The 17,867-nt window shown below is 37.4% G+C and overlaps 1 protein-coding gene across 17 annotated transcripts in view; it reads right to left on the reverse strand.

Moving 5' to 3' along the window:
* Mga (MAX dimerization protein MGA) overlaps positions 1-17,867 on the reverse strand; it is a 139,794-nt gene that overhangs the window by 21,183 nt on the left and 100,744 nt on the right. For 11 of the 17 annotated variants that reach the window (XM_033764990.1, XM_033764989.1, XM_033764997.1 and 8 more), the window contains 8 exons: positions 16,845-17,512; positions 14,944-15,289; positions 10,891-11,117; positions 9,301-9,486; positions 8,270-8,342; positions 6,433-6,950; positions 3,024-3,321; positions 1,168-1,794 (listed from right to left, as the gene is read on the reverse strand). In XM_033764990.1, the coding sequence (XP_033620881.1) occupies positions 1,168-1,794; positions 3,024-3,321; positions 6,433-6,950; positions 8,270-8,342; positions 9,301-9,486; positions 10,891-11,117; positions 14,944-15,289; positions 16,845-17,512 (2,943 nt within the window). The remainder of the gene's footprint in view (positions 1-1,167; positions 1,795-3,023; positions 3,322-6,432; positions 6,951-8,269; positions 8,343-9,300; positions 9,487-10,890; positions 11,118-14,943; positions 15,290-16,844; positions 17,513-17,867) is intronic. The other 6 variants (XM_010624744.3, XM_010624735.3, XM_033765001.1 and 3 more) reach the window with 5 other exon arrangements.

The following is a 17,867-nucleotide window of genomic DNA, read 5'->3' on the forward strand; positions in this document are numbered from 1 at the left end:
AAAAAAAAAGAGTATTAAACTGGGTGTGGTGGCAATACTTAGCATCATGGGAAGCTGAGAAAGGAGGATCACAAATTCCAACCCAGGCTGGGCAAAGTAGTGAGACTGTCTCAAAAAACTTTACAAAGGAGTGTAATAGGGCAAAGGACCTGAGTTCAATATGGGGGAGCATGGACCAGGCCAGGCATGGTGGCACACACCTGTAATCCCAAATACTAGAAAGTTGAGGCAGCAGTATTTTTACTAGACAAGTACTCAAAAATCAGTATATTTTAATCTTCAGAGGGAAAACAAAGCAAAAAAGGCTGTAAGCTAGGTTACAGCACACCCAAAAGCTATATCATGTCATTGTCTCTTTTTAAATTAAAAAGCAGCACGCACACACGTGCCACCCTAAATAAAAAGCACAGATGGGGTTCCCTTCTTGGAAAAGTGCACCCCAGATCTCAGCTCACAGCAGGTTATACACTTCCTTCCAGGCCAACCTTACTGGCTACTCTACTGGTTCAGAGTTCTAATCCCATATGCATTATTTCAGTGTTCTTCTGCCAATATTCCCATTCTAATGTTTTTGAGTTTTTAATATCTCTTGTGGCAACCTCCAACCCTACCAAATCACCTATCCGGTTAGGGCCCAAGGAATCAAACTGTGTTTAAGCATCCTGGTTACAAAACTGCATAGAGCAAGTTGTGGTGGTGCATGCCTGTAATTTCAGTTACTCAGGAGACTAAGGCAAGAGGAACTTAAAATCAAAGCCAACCTGTCAAGATTAATGAGACTCTATCTGAAAAGAAAAAGTGAAAAGGGCTGGGAATGTAGCTTATCAGTGCAAAAGGCCCTGGGTTCAATCCTCAGTACTGGTAGAAAAAAAAGCAAAACCACAGATTTTCAGTGATCTGTCTTAAACCTAAATTAATCATGAGCTCTAGTACTTAGTTTTACAGAATGCAAATGTTTTCAAGAATACATATAGCAGAAATGCCTGTACCAGTTATAGCGAGCCTTTTAGAGCTTTCAATGATACAAACAGTCCTCTCTGGCACACATGCCATAGGTTCACCACCAGTGACCTATATAGCTATCCTGATATATACGCGTTCCTATCACAATCACAAAATTATATAAACAGATGTATAGCAAAGCAATGAGTAACAACTAGGCCTTACCTGGTCTCTGGCTTACTGGTGGACTCCCGTTAATTCCTGAGAGTATAATAGGAACAGAACCCAGAGATGAAGTTGGTGTGGTCACCACGGAAGAAGAAGCGGCTGTGGTCACCATGACTATGGAGGTGGAGGCAGTGGAAGCAACAGGAAGAGTTATGGTTGGAGGAGATGCTACCAAAGATTTAGGAAAAGCAACTGAAGCAACAGGGGTAATTATCCCAGTAGTTTTGGTAAGGTTCACAGTGGCTGTAGGCTGGGTAGATGTTACAGTGGTGCTGGTATTGGTTTCAGAGACCTCAATAACCCCTGTATTGGTGGCACCAGAAGAATAAGTAGTTTCTTTAGTTCCCACGTCAGAAATAGCAGTCATAGATGTCACAGCAGTAACATTTTCTAAAAACACTGGAGGGGTGGTAGTAGTGACAGCAGCAGTCACGGGGCTGCACACCTGAACTGGCTCAGAAGATACCACAGGTGTGACGACCATTACTGGAGAAGGTCTGATACTGAACTTCTGTGGCCCTGTCAGGGTTTGGGGTGTGCTAACTCCAGGTATCTTCTGCTGTAAGGCTCCAACTTTACTCATCACAAACTGTGTGAACACACCACCAGGAGAGGGTCGAGCCGCTGCAAATAAAAATTTGCAGGTCAAAAATCTTCAGTTCTCTTATTTCACCCTTCTCGTGACTGTGTTTATCAACATTAATTGTGCACCACTGGGTTAATTTCTTACTGGTACGACCACCTACCTTCATTATATGTGCCAATTTTTACCCACAAAAATCAAACAGTTCCCTCAACCCAAAGCAAACAATTATAATTCTAACAAGAAAGGGAATGAAATTTGAGTGTACCTACTAAAATTCTTTAGGTTATACACTACATTCAAAATGTCAGGACACTAAAAAGATAACACAGCAGTGAATAATTCTTCACCCAAAATGAAAGAGGGAATTTTTCCTAATTCTAATTTTAAAACTTGTTTCCATTTCCACCTGCATCAGCAACTCCACCCCTTTACAGCTGTCCTCTTACAGTTCAGTATTGCATAGTCTTAAAATATATAAATTTTTCAAAAGAGAATAGAAAAGGACTGCTTTTTTGTTGTTTAAATCACAATTAAGGTTGCTTTTTAAAAGAGGAAAAACAGATTATTTTTAAGGCACACAATGCCTATCCTCTATCTTCACACAACTCCAGCCTTCAGCCAGATATTTCAATTTCCTGTTAGAGGAATAAGAATGAAGACACAATTGACACTTAATATTCCTAAATAGATTTAAAACAACAAAAAGAATTCAATAAACAACTACAGGTACTCTCCACACTAAAAGAATGCTTCCAGAAGGCAATTTATTATAGATTGTAACTGAAACGTTAAGCAAGAGAAAGGTAACTGTTCACAAACAGGGATGTGTAGAACACTGAAACATTTTCAAAGTTATGTTTCACAAGAGCCTTCTGCTTTAAGCCTAAGCTATCTCATCCCACAATCATGTGCTACCTTCTTGGATTCTTAAGTTCAAGGAATATGCTGTGACTGGTGCCATAAGCCTCAGTACTCAGAAAAAATACTAGAGAAAGTATCTTTAAATGCCACCCTTTTAAAAAAAGAAAATTAAAATAATGTCTTTAATGTATTAATATAGCCAGTCCAAATGCCTCAAACATAATTGTAAGACTGGAGTTCAATTTTTCTAGTATCACAGGTCACCAGCAGTTATCAAAAAAATTTTTAAAATATGTAAGACACACATAAACAATAACGCCTTACTCTGTATTTCTTAAATTTCTGTAATCACTGGCCAAGCACTAAGTTACAGGTATTTCCAAAACAGATGTGCTCTCCAACTTACCAATTGGCCTTTTTGCCAGGACAAATGCCTTCGGATTCTTCCCAGAGCTGTTTGTTGGAGTGCCGGAAGAGGAGGCCATTTTGGAGTTGGTTGTTGAAGGCAGTAGAGTGCGTGGTTTCCTTGATGCAGCCACCTTGGCATTGGATGCTACCTTGGAGATGACAGTACTGAGGGTTGAGAGGTCCAGGACTGAGGGTCGCAACCTGCCTGTGATATAAGCAGCTAGCCTATTGGCTGGATGCAATGCCCCCATCTGTCCCAATAGCAACTTAGCCTGCGGGTAACTCTTACCATTAACCTGAAACAAGTGGTAAAGAGAAATTCTGTAAAGATAAAATTCTCTTGCTACCTTTACTCCCTTGACAGGGTGTTTCATTTTTACAAGGTTTTAAAAGTATAATTTCAGATGGGGGGACTTTTTCCATTAGGGGTAATCTGAGTGAAAAAATGCCATCATTTGATACTCTGAACTAACCTCATCTTCTTTATTTTGTACTTTGGAAACAAGAGAATCTTAGAAACTCATCATTCTCACACCCTAGATATGTGAAAGACACATGTGTCCAAAAAAGCACCCAATTTTTTTACTTTAATTAGTTAGCACTTTGGAGTAAAACGTCATCAGCAAAAATGAAAGAATGACACACAGAATCTCTCTAATAGGAACACAGAGGCATAATGAAGCCCTTAGAGTAATCCTTTGTTTTTTTGAGACAGGGTCTCACTATGTAGTTGAGACTGACCAGGAACTCACTATGTAGCCCAGGCTGGTCTTGAACTCACAGCAATCCTCCTGCCTCAGCCTCCCAGAGTGCTGGGATTACAGGTGTGCATCACCACGCCCAGCTACAGTCAGCCTTTGAAACATCCTTCGAAACATCCTTCATATTTGAAAGTGAACCAACAAATGACACATAGATTTTCTGTGCAGCCAGAATTGATTACATTGCCTGTATTTGGCAGCACCACAGTTGTTTTGTTTTTAAGGAAAGAAAACAGAAAACTTCCCAACAGGTCATATTGCTGGATGAGCCTAGAGAAGACAATCTTTTCTGTCTCTTTCCATCATTTAAAAGTGGGAGACAGAGGGTGTGGTGAAGCATAGTCTACTCTCTAACATAGAATTGGTAAAATGAATAGCTACAACAAGCCACTACATCTTCAAACACAAAAAATAACATTACTCTTTGCAACTCATGTAAAATTATAATTATTCCCAGAGAGATCAGGAATATCTCTGCCTCATGTTTGATACAAAAAAATGTGATCTTTTCATCCAACAGTAAACTTTACTGTAGATTTTTTATACTACCTGCAATCTAGGTCAGATAACCCTGTCTGTTGCTTTAATACTGCTCTGAAGCTTACTCAACAGCTTTCCCAAAGCCTATATGGGCTTCACATTCCTTAGCCAACATGACTGGGACCAGAATTGTTTCAGATATGTGACATGAAAATATCTGAATATATACAATAAGATATATACTGGGGATGAAACGCAAATCCAAATGTAAAATTCATTTGTTTCATGTATCTTATATACATAGTCTTAAAGTAATATTATATTTTTAGTGTGCATGCATTTTTACTACAACCTAGTTCATGAAGTTCAGTAGGGAATTTTTCTACCTGTGGTGTCATCTCAAAAATTTTTCAAATTTTGGGTTATTTCAAACTTCAGGTGTTTGGATTAAGGATGATTATCTTGTATTACAAACTGTCCAATGACTTATGCAAACTACATTCTACAGCAACTTCATGAGTCTGTATGCCCTTCTATACCTGTACCTTAGGGAGTCTTGTCTCAGAAATATCAAGCAAGTCTTTGCTCTTAAAGTATCAATCAATCAGTATGTAAACAGAAAATATTGTTCTTATCACTGAGTTTAAGAAATACCAGTAAAAATGAGCTATATTGCACCAGCAAGAGTAAACTGACAAAATTTCAAAGTTAATCAACTCATATTATTAATGGAACAGTCTTAAGCTTAGAGAAGCAGTTACACTCATCAAAGTCAAACAACCTTAGTAATGATGTGAAACACTTTTGCTCATTTGCTATTTATTCACTAATAAAAACACATCTGCTTTCATTGAGCTAGAAAAATCTTTTTGACTATGACTTACTTAACCTTTTTTTTTGGTAATGGAGATAGAACTCAAGAACCTGAGCTTATGAGCTAAATCCCTGGCCCTGAGTTAACATTTTAATTTAAAATTTTTCTTTCCAAAGGTTTTTCTAGATTCAGTGTCATCTTACTACTATAACTACCTAATTTTTTGAGGGGAAGGGGGTACAGGGGATTGAACTCGAGACACTGCTCTAGCAAGGCAGGTAGTGGCACCATTGAGCTAAATCACTGGCCAACTGCCTAAATTATTAAACAGCAAAGACAGAAATATGTCTATAACAATGACTACATTGGAAAAACCCTAATAATAAAATAAAGAAAAAAATAAGTAAATGTGGCTCAAGGATTTAAAACTGTATGTATTTCAAAAAACATCTTATTAAATTGAAAATTTCCCCAGGGCTAGGGACGGAGCTCCATGAGTGAATATTTGCCTAGCCTGTATGAAGTACTAAATTTGAACCCCAGCACTGCAAAAAGAATTATTTCACTCATTTCTAATTATATACTCCCTGCTGCCTGCCTTAAAGTTGACTTTATCTTCCCCCTTTACTATTTTTAACATTTTAAACATAGACTTCTTTGTAGTACTGGAAACTGCACATGCTAGGCAAGCATTCTACCACTGAGCTACATTCCCATCCCCCCCCCTTTTTTTTGAGACAAGGTCTTGGTAAGTTGCCCAGGCTGACCTTAAACTTGAAATGCTCTTGCTTTAGCCAAGTAGCTGGGATGACAGGCATGCACCATGACACTGGCTATCTGCATTTGTTTTCAAAGTCTTGGGCCAGGAATATAGCTCAGCAGCACACGGCCTGCCTGACAAGTGTGAGGCCCTGAGTTTGATATCTGGTACCCCCCCCAAAAAAAAGGGTCTGCTAATAACAAGTTCTAAGAACTACACTGAATACCTAAATTTGCTTGGTTGTCAAACTATCATTAGAGCCCGGGCAATAAGGGTGAAGAAAAGCAACTTTCTGGGAAGACTAGAAAGAAAACTATAGGCTAGTATAAAGCCTATATAATATTACAATTCTAATGCAATACATAATTATATGTAATATAAAATTTATATTTCTGCTTGTAAATGTGCCAGAAATTCACAGTAGGTATATTTCTAATCCTATCCTATTATAGAAAAGGAAAAGGATTTTGTTATCTAGTTCCTACGAAATGTGAAGACAAAATGATATAAGGTCTACAAAGGGCTCTGAAAAAAATCAAGATGTTACCTAAGTATAAAAAGGTGCTATATCCAGATTAAAGATAATTCTCACCTGGATAAGCCCAGATGTGCTTGAACTGGGTTTACGCTTATAGGCCACAAGCTTCCCTGCAGGAGAAAGCCCTGCATAAAAAGGTAGACCTTTGCCTCCATGTAATCTCTCCCTCACTGAATCCAGGGCATCTGTCTGCACAGGAGAGATATCATCCATTTTCCCAGGGGACAATGGACCATCAGGAGTCTCTGATCCAGATTTCTCAGCCATATCATCCTGGTCTTGACATGATGGCATAGAGATTTTCACACGAGAAGAATAAACAGGAGGGTTCTTCTCACCCCGGCTCTTTCGCTGAGAAGCCAACTCAATGATGAAGCTGCCCACCTTAAGTGATTGTGGCATGTTGCTATTGATGTGCTGAGATAAGATGCTCAAAATCTTGCTCCGATCCTCCTCCCAGTTGCAGTCTGAGATGATCTCTATCAGTTTGGTGGGACCACCAGGTGACTTCTGATGCACATAAGAGGTAGAAGAGGATTCCCCTTCATTGGAGGAAGACTTCCAGCTCTTTTCTGATTAAAAAAAAAAAAAAACTTTTTATATATCACACCACTTTGTACTAAACTTTCAAAGAAATTCAGCTTCTCAATATCCTATTCCCATACACTTTTCCAAAAGGATGGAAGATCTCACAGGATCAGACTATAATCATCTTCACTATTCTGCTTACTGAGCTTTTTTTTTTTTTAAAGAAAAGAATCCCTTAACACCACTCTACAAGGCTGTAACTATTATCTAAGAAAGTGCTAGCTTGCAAACAAAGCATAGCCTTAACCACAGTTAACCTTGGCTGGTATAAGCTAACATTCTGCTACAGGCAAAGCATATATGCAAAGAAAAGATATTTGCAAGCAAGCTTTGCAACATGACAATCAATAGTAAAGAAGTACAAAGGAAAGTTTTGGGTTTAAAAAAGATGCTCTGTCCCTAGTTTCTATTGCAAATATTCCACGTAACTTCTATGCCTCTATATAATATTGTTCCATTTCCTGACTGTATATGGATCAATTCCCTGATGTATTTCTATCCACAGTACCATGTTGATATATATATTTCATTAGACACCTAGACTTCTGCAGCAGAGCTTCCCAACCAATAAGCTACAACTTTAAGTACATCAGGAATACAGGCTCCCTGGTCAGGGATTTAATTCAGAGGCTCCATGCTTGCCTGGCAAGCGCAATGTGCTGAGTTCAATCCCTATAGCAAAAACAAAACAAAACCAACAAACAAAAAAATAAAAACAGGCTCCCATAGCCTCCAGGGTCCTTAGCCTCAGGCTGCCTCCTCCACTCCATTCCCTCACACATTATTATTCTTTGAGAGCACCATGAAATCTAAGAAGAACAAGGGTGTTTTAGGAAGCACTGTTGCCTAAGTGTCATAAGGTTTAAGCAGCATAATTAAAAGCAAATAGGTAACTCCCTAGTCACTACCTCTCAGAGTAGTAAACCAGTGACATTAGTTCTGCATTGCCCCAGTGGTGGTCGCTATGGAAGTCGTGAAAATTTCAAAAGCTAATGATGCCAATAAAACTGAAGTTTGGAAAGGGCTTAACAAATATTTTAATGATCTCATCGTCAAATGTCTCTTGCCACAGCAACATGAATGAATGTCCTTTTATTTTTGAGGACAGGAATATTCAACAAGACAAATTATGTGAGAAGACTTTTACATATCTCTATTTTTTGGCAAAAGCTATAAACAGGGTAGATCACATATTTTGGACTGGTAGTCTAAAGAAAACTTAGTAGATTATTTCCCATCATTAAATAATCCACACCTATATAATTACTATCAAACATTAGGATCTAGTAGTCTTCATTCTGACCTTGTGATTTATCAGAATCATCCTCCAGGTCACAAACGAATTGTTTTAAGGGCTGCTGATCAGAATCAGGTTCCTAAAGAAGGAAATAACACAGAAACACTTCAACATATATTTAATGTCTATAGAGAGAGGAAAATGAGCATTAAATCTCTCAAGGAAGGTTTTTTACGGGGGGGGGTGTCCTTGTTTTGTTTTGCGACAGGGTCTTGCTATATAGCGCAGGCCAGCCTTGAACTTGTCTTGATCCCTCTGCCTTGCCTCATGGAAGCTGGGTTTACAGACATACACCATAACACCAAGTTTTCTGTTGTTTGATTTTTTTTTTTTTTTGAGACAGGTTCTCACAATGTAGCCTAGGCTGTCCTCAAAATCATGACAATCCTCCTTCTGAGCCTCTTTTGAGTGCTGGGATTACAGGAATAAGCCACCATGCCCATTTTCAAGTACATAAGCAATCAACAACTTCCCATTTGCTCACACAGCTGTATTAGTGCCACACAATCTCAGGAAACCGTAAGTAATTTGATCTCTAGGATTCTTAATTGATTGACTCATTAATTTATGGCTGGGGATTTAGCTCAGTGGTGCCACCGCCTCACTTCAAGCACAAGGTCCCAGGTTCGATTCCCCAGTATCACCAAAAAAACAAACAAACAAAAAGGAAACAAATAGTTTACATGGTGCTCTATAGTATACTGTAGCAAAGAAGGAACAATATCAGATGTTTAATAGGACAAGCTTCAGTTATTAAAAAACTTACCAATGTGGAAAAATTGAAACTAATAATTACAAAAAATTTAATTAAAACCAGAAAAGTTTTTTTTTTTAATTACTCCAGGATCAGAAAGTGTAATATTCTTGGGAGCCAGCCCTAAGAGATAGATCACTAGAATAGATAAAGAGAAGTAATTTATACACTATGTGAATCCAGGGCACATTAATTATTCTGATAGCAATACAAATTCTAATTATTCTAATACCAGCAATAGGGAATTATTTGGAACTTTTAAATTATGTAGCAAGTAATTCACCTTTGTACTGTGGTTCTCCGGACTAGAACGACAGGAGCTTTGCTGCTGAAAGGTCGGAGATGGGGATGGGGATGGAGATGGTTGTTGTCTCTGTTCCTCTTTCTTTCTTTCATATATTCGAACTCGGGCACAAGTCATCATACTTTCAAAGTACAAATAGACAGGATCTTTGTCCTCTTCCCGTATCTGTAAGTTTCATACAACACATCATTCTATAAAATGGTGAAAAGACAGTTTCCTGGACTCCAAAAGAAAAAGGATAATCTTTGTTTTCATTATAATAGCTGAAATGGGGGGAGTCTTGTTTTGTTTTTAACAGCTAAAACTTTTTAACAGCTGAAATATTTAAATGCAACCTTTAAAATTAAATATTGTAAGTACAGTTATATGTACTAATTTGGGGACAGTCTATTTCTCTTATCAGGAAATTTCAGATCATACCAGAGGAGTGCTTTTCAAATCATCTGTAGTGAAGTAGAACTGTTAATTATGTCTACCATAGACTGCAACTTTAAACACCATAAAAAATTACTAGAAAAACAATACACATAAAACTGCTGCAAGCCCAAGTTTTCTAGTACTAGATTTAATATTTGTTCTAATTCTCTTGCTGTAGAAGTTTCTAAATATTTGCTCTCATTCTCTATACTTATTTCACCACACATCAGTAACAAAGAGTTTTAGTCCAGCACTGGTAAAGAGACTACCTAACCATGAAGCACTGTTCTAGAGAATCCTTCTTCAAATTAATGAACTGCGGAAACTGAAATGGGTTCATGAGTCAGAACTATTTAAGTTACTGACATATCCAAACAATCAGCTCTTATTTTTTACCTGTCAGTCTTCACAGTCATGTTCTTTTTAATCTTAAATTTTATTACTATAATTTTCCTTTTTTTTGGTAGGGGGGTTGAGACAGGGCCTCACTATGTAGTTGAGACTGACCTGGACCCACTATGTAGCCCAGGCTGGTCTCGAACTCACAGTGATCCTCCTGCCTCAGCCTCCCGAGTACTGGAATTACAGGTGTACACCACCATGCCCTGCCTATAATTGTACATTTTTTAAAATTTGAATTTTAAGAGCTCTTCTAAATATTTTTCTAATTTTCTACATATCTCAATAGTCTACACTATAGGAATCTTTAAAATATCTTTAAAATATTTTCCAAGTCATATAAAAAGCAATTTTCTTACAAGCTTTTTTTTTTTGAAGCATGATCTCAATGTGTAGTTCAGGCTGGCCTTAAACTCACTATGCAGCCAAGGCTGGCCTCAAACTCAAGGCAATCCTCCTGCCCCAGCCTCCTAAGTTCTAGGACTACAGGAATGCACCACCATGCCTGGCCTCTATACACTTCTTGAGGAAAGATTTATCTATCTTTAATAATTACTATTACTCACCTCTACTTTTATGACGTTTAAAAGTGCCAACAACTGGTTAAACCCAAAGGGAAGATGTCATATAGGCATGTTATGTAAAAGCAAAACTGTTAAGAAAATATCAACCAAAAATCTGGCTGAAACCCATCAGTTTTCTAAGTAATTTTTGAAACTTGCAATTTAAAAAAAAATTAAACTCCAGGCTTACCACAGGATTAGGTTTGGGAGTATATGCCCGTGCAGGTTTAATTCCAGTGAGCAGTTTGCCCTTCACAGCAGTAGATAATACTTCTGGCTGAGGCAACAACAACGGTTTCATAGGCTCAATGACAGAAGGCGTTGGAATATACACTGGCTCTGGATCTACTTCACCATCTACTTTTACCCATAATGGGTAATGTCGAACAGGTTGTTCAGGCTCTGTTTCACATATAGCTTAACAAAAGATAAAGATAAGGGGGCTTTTGAAAACAAGTTCAACACTGAAGCAATACCAAAAGAAGGACATTCCCCTACAACTGATATTCTCTTTAACATCAAACTGAATTTCTCAATCTGCCCCTTGCAAAAGTTTATTTTTAAAACCATTCGTTCATAATACACTATTATTAATGTTCAAAAATGTCAGAAGATGTATCTAGAAAAGGATCTTCTTAAAATTTACTGGCAGGGAATAGCTCTCCAACCCAGCTTATTTGCAGTGCTGGGAAATGAATTCAAGGCCTAATACATGCCAAGCAACCACTTTACCAGTGAGCTACATTCCTTCAATAGGCCCATTTAATCAGAAATTGTATGCTCTTCAGCTCTGACATATTTTCTTGCATCATCTGAATATCCTCTCCCTCTTTCTGAGTTGTCCTTTCCTTCTTTTCAAATTCTTCCAAATCATCCATAACATTCTTTTCCCTCATTTTTCTACCTATCTTTTTGGAAAACATAAGAAGAGAGTTGCTCAACTTTTTCAAATTTGTATTTATTCTGTGTTTGCTCATTTCTCGTCTCAACAACACTTTTCCCTCTAATAACGCTTCCATATTTTTACTCCTTTTGCATAGCAGTAAAAAAAAAAAAATCGGATAAAATAAAAATCAAGAAAGAAAATAAGGGAAAAGGATACAAAGAAAACAGGACAAAAGGAAAAGTTTGTAAATAGGGAGAGAAAGGGGGGTTGAAGGCAGGGGAGGGAAAAGGGGAAAAAAGAAAAATCAAGATATATCATATGCACAGGTACAAATTCCATGTGATAAGTGTTATCATGTATATCTAAAATATATCAATAAAATTAATTAGAAATAAAATACTCTTCCCTAACAATAAAACTGAAAGCTTCTAGAGAAGAAAAGAACAGGTCTCTCTCTCCTTTTTTTTTTTTTTTTTAGTATAATGGGCTATACCAAAAGGAAAAAGTCAGGGGTCAGGGCTTTAGCTCAGTGGTTCCACTGCCTGCCTCACAAACGCAAGGACCTGAGTTCAATTCCTGGTACCAAAAAAAGAAAAAGTCAAAAAATACTCTGATAATTGGGCTCCCAGAGTTAAGAACTCTAATCACAAGCAGAACTAAAGAAAGCAAGAAAAGTCTAACAGATATATAGTATGTGGCTTTTTGCAACTTATTGCTTTGAAATTCAGATATGTTGCTTTAAATACAAAATGAAGTTATGGTGTCCTACCCCTGTAATCCCAGCACTCTGGGGGACTAAGGCAGGAGATCTCCAGTTTAAACCCAGCCTGAGCAATTTAGCAAGACCTTATCTCAAAAATAAATAATAAAGGACTGGGGATGCAGCTCAGTTGCTCCAGTACGGTAAACAAACAAATAATTATATAAACATACAGATACAGTAAGGAGATATATAATAAAATTTGTATTATGTTTTACTTTGAATATTTAAAACCTTAGTTATATAAAGATACCCAGGTATATAAGGAGAGTATCTCAATTAAAAATTAAAATAGCAATTAGAATAGCCTGGCACTGATCACAACCTAGACAGACCAGAAAGAGACCCTCAACATAAGCATATTTTAATTTACTGCATTATAGGTGACATTTTTAAACTAGTATGGAAAATATGTATTTTTCAACAAGTGATGATATAACTGGCTAGTCATTTGGAAGAGAAATGCTTCCCTACTACAAAACTCACATCAAATAAATTCTAGACATAGTAACACTTCTTCAAGCCCACAAAAGTATAAGAAGACATCTAATTAGTTTTATAATCTTAAGGATAGAAAAAGACACTCTAAGTAAGATCCCAAAGAAAACCCTAGGAAAAGACTCTCTGCTTTCACCTGTTTTTGGGAGAAAGGAGCAGTAGAGAGAAAGGAGCAGTAGAGTTGAACAAAATTAAAACATAAGTCACAGAATTACAACCTAAGAAAAATAAAGGCTCCTGAAAACTCTAGGGGAAAAAACACTACCACTCCAATTTTAAAAATAGCAAAGAATTCCAAAAGGCACTTTACAGAGGAAAGACTGTGATGAATGGTCAAAAAACCTATCAATGAAGAAAAAGTTTAAAACAGGATGTCAATTTCTGCCTATCAATTTAACATAGTTTTAAAAGATTTAAAAATATATCTACTGTTCAAAGTATCAAAAAAACTGGTGCTATCTAGCTACTGACAAGTTGGTACAATTCTAGCAGCATCTGGAAACACTTTAGTAGACTCAATGTCACAGAAATTTCACTTTTAATAGCTATCCTACACATGGATATTTATCACTCTTTTGTATATAATAAACAATGCCCCAAAAGGTCCAACCAGCCGGGTGTGGTAACACACATACACCTGTAATCCAAGCACTCGAGAGGCTGAGGCAGGAGGATCACTACAAGTTTGAAGCTAGCCTAGGATGCACAGAGGTCAAGACCAGCCTGAACTATATAGTGATACCCTGTCTCAAAAAAACAAAAAAGTCCAAACAAACGGACTTCAATAACATGAAGTCACTAAAACTAAATTATATCTAGGCATGGCAGTACACAATTATAATTCCAGTACTCAGGAAACTGAGGCAGGAAGATTTCAAGTTGAAGCCCAGCCTGAGCTCCATAAACTGGGCTATATAGGTAGTAAGACACTTAAACACATTTTTATGTAGATCTACAATTCTTGATAAGGAAAGAGGAATAAGATCTTATGATCTTAAATATATATGGATTATAATACCACCATATTATAGTCTACTTCTATAAATATATACAAATACAACACACAGAAAGATGTGGAAGAATATACATTGAAGTATTAATCATCTCTGATGAAAATGGGTACACAATAAACATAGAAATGTAAATATAAACTGGCCAATATTTCCTATAACTAATAAGAAAATCTTTATTAAATCATATTCATATTTTTACGTTTTTACTTATTTATATATCTATTTACTTATTTAGCAGTACTGGGGTTGAAACCCAGGGGCTCTCTACCACTGAGCTACATACACCTGCAGCCATTTTTGAGTATAAATCTTCACTAAAGTTCCCCAGGCTGGCCTCAAACTTGCAATCCTTCTACCTTAACCTTCTAAGTAGCTAGGATTACAGGTGTGCACCACTGTGTATAGCTCATATTCAATATGCTTGAACAAATACAAACATAAGAAAAAATTTTTAAAAAGAGAAAAATTATTGAGAATTAATTAAGAGGTAAGTTGGGTCTACATCTACACCATATTTTATCCAATGAGAAAAATAATTTTTTTTTACATCAAGAGTACATGATGCAAGCCGGGCATGTGGTGCACACCTGTAATCCCAGCAGAGGCAGATGGAGGGAGAGAGAAATGAAATAGAAAACACAATGGATTATATGAAATATGTGCAAGGGAGTTATAAAAAAACTGGATAAACCATTAATGAACTTCAAATATTCAAAGACATTCTGGAAATTGAAGAGTGATTTTCCTCAGAGAAAAATTAAACTTTAAAAAGGTGTGTTTGTGTGCATATCACAAGAATTCTCAAAACTCTTTGTTTTGTTTTGTTTTAGTTTTTGAGACAGGGTCTCGCTATGTAGTTGAGATTGACCTGGAACTCACTAGGTAGCCCAGGCTGGTCTCAAACTCACAGCGATTCTCCTGCCTCAGCCTCCCGAGTGCTGGGATTACAGGTGTGCACCACCACAACCGGCTTAAATTCTCAAAACTCTTACTAGACCATTGATTGGAATAAAAGTAGATGTTTTTAAAATAACCGTATTTTTTTTTTAAAATAACATAAATAAAGTTTTGACTCTCAATACTCACTGTATTCCAGCTTCTTTCTCTTCTTTTTCTCCTTCATTTGTTCCTCCTCTTCTCTATCTCCCTCTTCTTCTTCTTTTGACTCCTCTCCCAGATTATCATAAAACACCGGATCTCGCTGAGCAGCCTTCTTCTGGAAATGCTTAATTTTGGATCCCCCTTTAACAAGTACAACTTTTCTTTTCAAACAAGTGCAACCAAACATGCAATCTGGTCGACGGCAGTGGGCAGGCTGGCGCTTCTCCAAAGCTAGACTAGAACACACACAACCTAGTCGACAGAAGTCATTATTGCATGGAGGAGCTCGTTTCCTTATGATTGTGTGGATTGGTTTAGTTTTCAGAGATGCCTAAAATTAAAGCAGAAAGTTGTAATTCTACTAAATCATCCTCTGACACCACCACCAATTTACAGTCATATATTGGTCTGCTGCCTTCTCTGACTTTGAGTACTAGCAGCACAATGCTAACACTGAGCCAAAGACAGAAAATGAATATAATTAGGTTTTTGAGCAATTTCCCATTCTAATACATAGCACATATAAGCAACAGAATATTCTCATCAATTATGAGCATAAATATCAAGGTTGAGCCAGGCATGTTGGAGTCTGAGTGGCTGACAGAGGCAGGAGGAACCAAGTTTGCACTCAGCCTGGGAAATTTAATAACTCTGTGAGACCATGTCTCAAAAATAAAAGCACTGGGAAGGTAACTCAGTGTAAAAGATCTGGGTTCAATACCCAGTACTGCAAACAATAAATGAATAACAAGGATAGGTTTATTCAATTATGTTCTTTAGCAGTGGCTGAAAAACCCAAGGCCAACCCCCCTACATTTCTCTAGGACACATCGTTTCATTCATTTATATATTGTCTACAGTACAATAGCAGAGCTGAATAACTGCAACAGATGTATGGCCAGCAAAAACAAAACATTTACTATCTGGCCCCTTACAGAAAAAGTTTACCAGCCTATGCTCTAGAATAACTAATAAAAAGGGCAGGGAATTATACATGTGTAAGTCTATGACTAATAAGAAAGGACAATCTGTATTTAGTTCCAACAACAGATGATCGATCTTCAGTACACTGCTTTACTCTATTTTATTTTTGTATGCTAAGTACAGGATATATTACTGAGCTATGCCTCCAACCCTCAGTACATTTTTTTTTTTTTTTACTGTTTTTGAGACAGGGTCTGGCTCTGTAATTCAAGCTGGCCTCAAACTCACAGCAATCCTCCTGCTTCAGCCTCCCAAGTACACCACCATGCCCAATGGTACAGAACTTTGAAATAGAAAGGTACAAAAACTCATGACTAAAAAATTAACATGTTGCTATGACATTTCACATGCATCAGAGGCTGCTAAAATAAATGATATTTAAAAATTACAAACGCTTAAAATTTTATAGAACACCAAAGTTTTACTCTATAAATTTATAATTGTTGGATTTTCTGGCATTTAGTACCTTGTAAGCAAAATTTTCAAAAATTATTTTAACAGGGTCAGTAATGTTTCCTTGATGAAGAATGTAATTAGAAGTTTTCAGAATGGACAGATGCCTTTACATACAGTATAAGACATAATCAAAAGCTCAACTACACAGTCTCGTTCTTCTGGCAGGAAATATCTACACTTGAGTGACTAGTTGATGAAAAACAAATGAATGGGGCTGGGCAAGGTGAGGCACCCCTGTTAATACAACTTTCAGGAGGCCGAAGCAGGAGGATCACAAGTTCAAGGCCAGCCTGAATTACATAGAGACTTTGTCTAAAAAAAAAGAAGGAAAGACATCTCCTTAGTTGTCATTGTGAACTAAAAACTACCTGATCCTCCTGTCAAAAGGTTACATTCTCATCTCCAGCCAAGCACCAATATGCTTCCAAAAAGCAAAAAGTACATACCTGAGCTGTAAGAAGAGTTGTCAAGGATACATCTGCTCGCTCTTCAGTGATATAGGTCCTTGGTTTTCCTTCCCAAAGTGCACAGTCTTCTAGATCCATTAGCTTTACCTGAGATTTAGACAAGCCTGGAGGGCGAGTTCCCTGTTGCTGCTGCTGCTGCTGCTGCTGCTGCTGCGCCTGCCGCAAACTAATCTGCTTTGGAAGTACATTGTCATCTAAAGTTGGCACAGCAACATTATTCACCTGATTATCTGAGACCGTACTTGACGAATTCTTGGTAATCTTATCTCCTGGTATCACATGAGCATGTTTCTGCCTTGGCGAAACAGGGTATGGTAAAATAGATTTATAAGATGTTTTAGTTCGGCCACTGAGTGTTGTCTGTTTGCTTTGAGGTTTTGCCTTTCGAGAGGCAGCAGGTACAGAATGAGGCTTCAAAGAGTAAGAGGTAGAAGGGGAAAGGGTAGATTGCTTCTTTAGTACACTATCAAGTGTTCGTACATAGCTGGTACTTTTGGTGGGAAGCTGGTATACCACAGGAGATGTCGGAGCATTGGAAGAGAAACCCATGCTTGTTTCCATCAGCTTGCCTTCAGTTTCCAAGTATTCATCTAGCTTATCACTACAGAAAGCAGAACGGTTTTTCAGTGAACCTTCTGAATTTCCACCTAGAAATAAGAAGACACAAAGTATTTAATGAAATCTGAGACACATCTTCAGAGTTTGGGGGTGAGGGAGACTTTAAAAGGTCAGGAGTACCTACTCAACATCAAGCTACTAAAAATTTCCAAACTGTTCCTCTGAAAGAAGGAAATATAAAACCAAGTGAAGAGTTTCAGACTATAATTATATGAAAATCCGTTCTTTAGTCTCAGACACAAATTGCATTAAAATTCATTCTCTAAAATAATGCCTGATCTTTAAATTATCAAATTATCAGTACTGGGACTTAGCTCAGGGGCATCGCGCCTACCTCGCAAGAAGGAAGGAAGGAAGGAAGGAAGGAAGGAAGGAAGGAAGGAA

The sequence above is a fragment of the Fukomys damarensis genome, unplaced genomic scaffold (assembly GCF_012274545.1).
Source record: "Fukomys damarensis isolate Sample0158 unplaced genomic scaffold, DMR_v1.0_HiC HiC_scaffold_17, whole genome shotgun sequence".
NCBI lineage: Eukaryota > Metazoa > Chordata > Mammalia > Rodentia > Bathyergidae > Fukomys > Fukomys damarensis.